We start from the raw sequence: 6000 nt of genomic DNA, 5'->3' as shown, positions 1-6000 counted from the left end.
AAAAAAGAGAGGGAGATAAACTATAAGAGACAACCATAACAAACAGAGGGGAGCTGGGTGGGGGGGATTGGGTAACTAGGCAACTAGCATTAAGGAGGGGACGTGATGAGATGAGCACTAGGTGTTATACTTGCAACTGGTGAATCACTAAGTTCTACCCCTGAAACTAATAATACACTCTATATTAACTAAACTGAAAGTAAAAAAAAAAAAAAAAAAAGAAAAGATAAAAAGAAAGAAAAAGAAAAAAAAAAGAAATTAGCCTGTTTGCTTCCCGTCCATTCTTGCCTTTTTTTCCCTCTGAAGTGAATTGGAACATTTTTATGTTTACCTCACATTTTCAGATAAAAGATACCTTCCCCAGCAGATTGGCTACAACTTCCCTCTGTGATCAAGGTAATGTTAACCCAATCAAGCTCAGTAACAGCAGACCCTGAGCTGAGAAGTAATATCGTGTCCCGATATGGATGTAATAAGTAGCTTGATTCAGTTTAACTCTTAATACATCTTTCAGTGCCAGAGCTTTTGAGCATAGAACACTTACCAGACTACAAGAGAAGGGGGTCAGAGGCACCTCTTCTTCCCTTCCCAGGAAGCACTTTTTACTGAGTTTAATTTAAAAAAACCCAGAGCTTAGTGTAATATTGTTTTAACTAGACTCAAATTTGAATTCTTTCCTTTTATTTTGTCAGCTGTCATCTTGAGCAAGGCATTTAACCCCCAAGTCTCATTTTTTTTCAATAAAATGCCAGTTATAATAATCTCCGAATAGATGGACCACCTGGGCAGATAGAATCTGCCTCATAAAGCCATTGTGAGGAGTAAATGAGACACAGATTTTTAAATGCTTCCAACAAAGTCTGGCCTAAGAATAAAGTGCTCAGCAATGGTAGCTCATAAGTCTAACAGTATCTCTGTTTCACTTCCTCAGTGACTTTTAAATAGTCTATTCATAGTGTTGATTTATAGACAGGTCACCATTTCATTATGTTTCTAGTGTTCTAGTATAGGTGATAACCTTTCTATGGTTATCACAACCTTCTGATAATCAAAGGGCCCCAAACATATACTCTTCCAATATGCTTTTGGAGGAGTAAAAATACTTTTAATGTGATAAAGCAAGTCCTAATTAATCTGCTGAATTTAGAGTATTGTCTGTGTGTACATGTCCAGCCACTGAGCTTGCACAAAAGTATCCTACTTCTTCCATTCAGCAGAAGGGCTGTTTCCTCCAAGCACCTCCTCTAACCACTCTCCATTGCTCCCATCAAGTAATTAGCTATCTTCTGACGGGGCTGATGCGAGAATGGGTGCATATGCTGGCTCCTCCAAGGTGTTCATAATTACCTGTTTCTGTGTCTGTGTCTCCACTGGTTTTTGAGCTCCTTCAGGATGGAGGCTGTGTCTTATTCACTTGGATGATAACACAGAGCACATCCACATAAAGATGCATAGGATAAATAAATGAACCCCCAGTGGGGCTGAGAAGGCATAAACACAGTAATGGGGAATTCGTCCAAGGAATTCAGTTTCTTTTTAAGGTTATGTGGGTGGGCATATTCACTGCCTGAGACCTTTGCCAAGATGACTGATTGCACTGCCTTTCCTTCCCTTCAAAACTGGAGGGCAAAGATAGAGAAAAGAAATGCTTAATCATAACACCACAGGCCAATTTAAATAGAATTTCTGCGGGAAGATTTAGAAGCTCAAGAGTCTTGTGGGTGGTATCTTATGAAAGCTATACAGGGAGGGTTGATATCTTTTTTCATGACTGTGTCAGCCACCAGGGGAGGGACAGATACTTCAGGCAAATAAGTCACAAGGGCTCCTTTTGTCTGGTAAGTTTTTTTCTTCTCCCAATCCCTGCTTTCTGGGAAGTTTTGATAATGTCCACTTAAGCCATGGAAGAGTTGACTTTATCCTTCATTGTTGATCTTTATGTTGTACGTATATCTCTACTTTCATCTATTTATATATTGGGGGTTTGTTTTAGTTGTAACTACAGCATAAATATACTTTAAAGCATCACAAAGGTCTATGATATATTATGAAACAAAACAAAACAGCATTGTACAGAATGGATGTAATGGGATTTCAGTTCTATTCCAATTCCAATTCAGTATTATGGGAGATCTTTTCCCCCTTCTCTGTGCTTTTCTGAATTTTCTTGTCTTTTTTTTTCTTTTTTTATTAGCAATGAACACATTGTATTAACAATAAGGGGGAAGAGCTATATGCTCTTTTTAAAGTTCTAGCCTGTCATCCTACAGCCTGTTATGTAGAAAGTTCCCTAGCGTTCTCCGAGTAGAGGGACCAGGCGTACAGAAGGAATTAACTGCCTTTTATTTCACACAATGACAGATGGCACACATACTGACAGCCATAACATGATCTGAGACTGGGCGTGGTCCAGAGGCTCTCTACCTGTCTAGCCTCCTTTACCACCCTCCAACCAGGCTGCCCCAAGTCTTTACTGACCTAGAATGTTCTCCCCACCTGATGCAGTAATGCTCATTCGAAGTAAGACCTCAGCTCTGAAATCATTGTCTCTGGGGAGTCTTCCTCAGGTCAAGTTCCCATCATATCCTTTCACTGCACCACGTTTTTTACTTTCTGCATTTATATGTGTGATTTTTATTTAATATCTAATGTCTCCTCCTTAAAAAAAAAAAAGTGAATCCCACTAGGGTTTTACCAAATCCCTAGTGCTAGCACGCTTCCTGGAACCCTGAAGCAACTCAAATACTTGTTGCATGTATGAATGCATCTATGTAATAGGATAAATAGAAATCCATGTAGAGAGGGGAGGTGGCATTTTCATCGCGTCTACCCAGAGTCATCAATCTAACTAATAAGCCACAGGTATTTGCTGAGTGTCTATTTGTCCTCTGCTAGACACAATAGCAGAGAAAAACTAACATAGGAGAGGGGTCCATAGACTATCAAGAGATGAGAAAACATATGAAACAGATAAATTACACTACTAACTAAACTACACTGGAATTACATTGCATTTTTAATGGCCACATAATTAGAAACAATCTAAATTTTCTACACAGATGATATCTCTTGAGCAAAATATTTGTTCAGATATTCAGCCTGAACAGCTTTTCAACAAAGTCAAGTGTTTTTCTGCCATTTAGCTTCCCAGAAATCCTTCTCTACTTCCCTCAGACTCTCTAAAACTTAACATTATGCACCTTAAAACACACTATCAATATGGACCTACCATCTACAGAGCACCTTCCCTCAGATCCATCTGAGAAATTTTTCTAATAATGACCCATGTTTGTTATATTTCATTTTAAGACTGTTTCCAGCAATCACCCCTCATTGTCAGGATTTTCTCAGTGGCTTTTTCCTTTCCTACCTTATTTTTTTGTATTATTATTTTTTCTCCCTTGCCTGAGAAGGCTTCTGGAATTGTTAACATTGACCGAGACTTCACAATAACTGGAAAATTTGCACTGGGCATTATGATTAAGACAAAACATATTTTCCAAATGTACGACCTTAAACTGAGGCTTGTATTATAATTAGAGGAAATTTGACTCCTGGGGGTGTGGGCATGATTCCTGCACTGCACAGCCCGGGATGTCCAGGAGTGATTCACACTTGCCCCTGTCTCCAGACCATCTCCCATGGAAGTAGGTGACCTTCTGCCCTCCTGGTGACCATTGCTACTAAGTATTATCAACTGCTCTTGTGTTATCAACATCCAACTTCGTGGGAAGGGCTGCGGTGAATTTCTGGAACTTGCTGAACTAGGAAGTTGCTTTTCTAAACAGCTTGACACTGAGGGGAGGCAGCAAGACTATAAGAAGTCTGGGTTGGGCAGACGGCTGAGAGGAAGCCGAGGCTCAGAGGAGATGGTAAGTTCATTTCTCTGTATTCTGGGAACTGGATGAGATGTGGCATGGAAGCTGAGTCAGGCAGGTAAAGGATCAGAAAGTGAGGAGGAACAGTAGTAGTCGTGGTATTTTATGTTGAATAGCCCTTTAGAGTGTGAGCATCTCTAAGCCTGCTGTCCACATTGACCCTCCAAATATCCTTGGGTGTTGAGATTGCCATTTCCACGTTCCACTAAGCCTTATAGAGACCAGGCATTTTACCTATGGCCTCACTGCTAGGCTTGACATGGTCTGGATCTAGACCCCTATCCTCTGACTCCACTGCCGCTGTTTTTCCTATTAGAGTTTACAGAAACTCTCATGGCACAAATCTTAGTAAATCCTTGAATTCCTTCTTAGGATCGCTCTTCTCTCTGGCTTGAAGGCAAAGCTGAATAGGTGCCCTGGGACAACCTATGATTGCATGTGTTCTCATGCCAGCCTTTCTGGTTCCTTCTCTAGGCCCTAGGAGTCCACTGGGACTCATGTGGAGTATCTCTATATGGCTTCCATTTCTGCCTTAAGTCTCTGTCCTGTTAGTGACTCAGTTTCTTTATCTGTAAAATAGATATAATTCTAGCACCCCACAGTGTCATTGTGAAGATTAAATAAGTTTGCACTGAAAAGAATTTAAATCTGAGGCTGACACATGGGAACTGCTTAGTAAATGCCAGTTATTATTGTTGTGAAAAAGAAAAACATTGTGGGGTTTAGGATCCAGGGAAGATCCCAGGAAAACTAGACATTCTTGAACTCATTAACAGATAAGACACACGGTTTTACTCCCGACTTACCAGGAGTATCTCCCACAGTCTCAGGCTCCCAAAGTCCAAAATCCTGCAATCTGTGGCTAACAAGAAACCAACTGTCTCTGTTTTTGAGCCCCTTTCTAGATGCCAGAGAAAGTAGCACTCCTACGTGATTCACGCCACCTTTTTACTTTACATACACTTTTCAAATATTTGCAATGGGGATTTTCTTTATTGGGGATAAAAGAGAAGACTCTGAAGAGAACAGGAATGAGTTTGAGTCTCCTGAGTTTGAACTCCAATGACATAAGAATGTGGATTGCTTTTGTTTCATCTTTTGCATATCATATTGTGTTGGTCAACTTACATGGACCAGGAGTTAGTCATCTCTTCCTTCTATTTAATTTGGGATCCTCCTCTATTTCAGAAGTATATTGACCCATTGGATCACGGGGTTCTTTGAGGTTCTAGTGAAAGTACAGCTCTTCATCCCAGATGAAAATGCAAATGTCCACATAAACACTTGTCTACTTTCTGGACAAGTACAGGGGGCTCCCCAGCCCCCACATGGGTTTTGGGTTAAGAACTCTATTGCCTCCTGTGCTTTCTTCTTAGAAGCTCCTCCACTAGTACCTTGAAGCTAGGCTGGAACTCTGCAATCTAGTGCTGAGGACTCCAGCTGTAGAACTGTTACCATAGTCCAAAAGTAAGACCTCTTCCTTTGCCCCTGAGTACATTTGGCTCTTGGGACTCAAGAACCTCAACCCTCTGTATGTAAATCTGGCTTCAAGGTCAGAGTGGTTTCAATTAACCTCCAGGACCTGAAGAAAAGAGATTAAGGATTCTCTGGTGGAGTGTTTTCAATCAGAGGAATCTCAGAGAGAGAACTCTTGTCTGGGAACTTGCAGCTAACGTGTTCTGATGTTAGAGTTTTCGTGGATTGAGAAGCAGATGTAGATTCTCTTCCATTTATACCATAACAAGTGTGGATTCTCTTCCATTTATACCGTAAGTACTTTAGGTCTGTGGCTTCTAGTTCTCACTCTTCCTTCCATGACCTGTTTTTTGAAATGTAGCTACACAGTTCCCACTCTTCGGGCTGGCTATTGGCTCTTAGAATATGTAGCTTCAGAATTTTGTAGGTGGAAGCTTATTAATCAAATCTTCAAAAGTCAAAATGACCTACTGCATAATGGGCAACACTGAGAAAAGAACCTGGATCAATACTGGAAAGTAGGCACATAGTGGTTTCATGAACGACATTTATTACATTGTCTTCTAGGTGTCTCACTTCTTTGAAAAGCAAACAGAAATTTTATCAAGTCAAATACAAAATGATCCCTCTATATTTGTAGGGATAT

At 40.4% G+C, this 6000-nt stretch overlaps 1 protein-coding gene across 4 annotated transcripts in view; it reads left to right on the top strand.

The window, feature by feature from the left end:
• The first annotated feature begins 1715 nt into the window (after nt 1–1715).
• The window catches only part of SELP (selectin P), a 39884-nt gene continuing 35599 nt past the window's right edge, over nt 1716–6000 (top strand). For 2 of the 4 annotated variants that reach the window (XM_072830525.1, XM_072830524.1), the window contains exon 1: nt 3740–3872. In XM_072830525.1, coding sequence (XP_072686626.1) covers nt 3870–3872 — 3 coding nt within the window. In that variant the 5' untranslated portion in view covers nt 3740–3869. Of the gene's footprint in view, nt 1839–3683; nt 3873–6000 lie in introns of those variants that run through there. The other 2 variants (XM_072830523.1, XM_072830526.1) reach the window with 2 other exon arrangements.

The sequence above is a fragment of the Canis lupus genome, chromosome 6 (assembly GCF_048164855.1).
Source record: "Canis lupus baileyi chromosome 6, mCanLup2.hap1, whole genome shotgun sequence".
In the NCBI taxonomy this organism is placed as follows: domain Eukaryota; kingdom Metazoa; phylum Chordata; class Mammalia; order Carnivora; family Canidae; genus Canis; species Canis lupus.
This window is presented reverse-complemented; position numbering and strand designations above follow the sequence as displayed.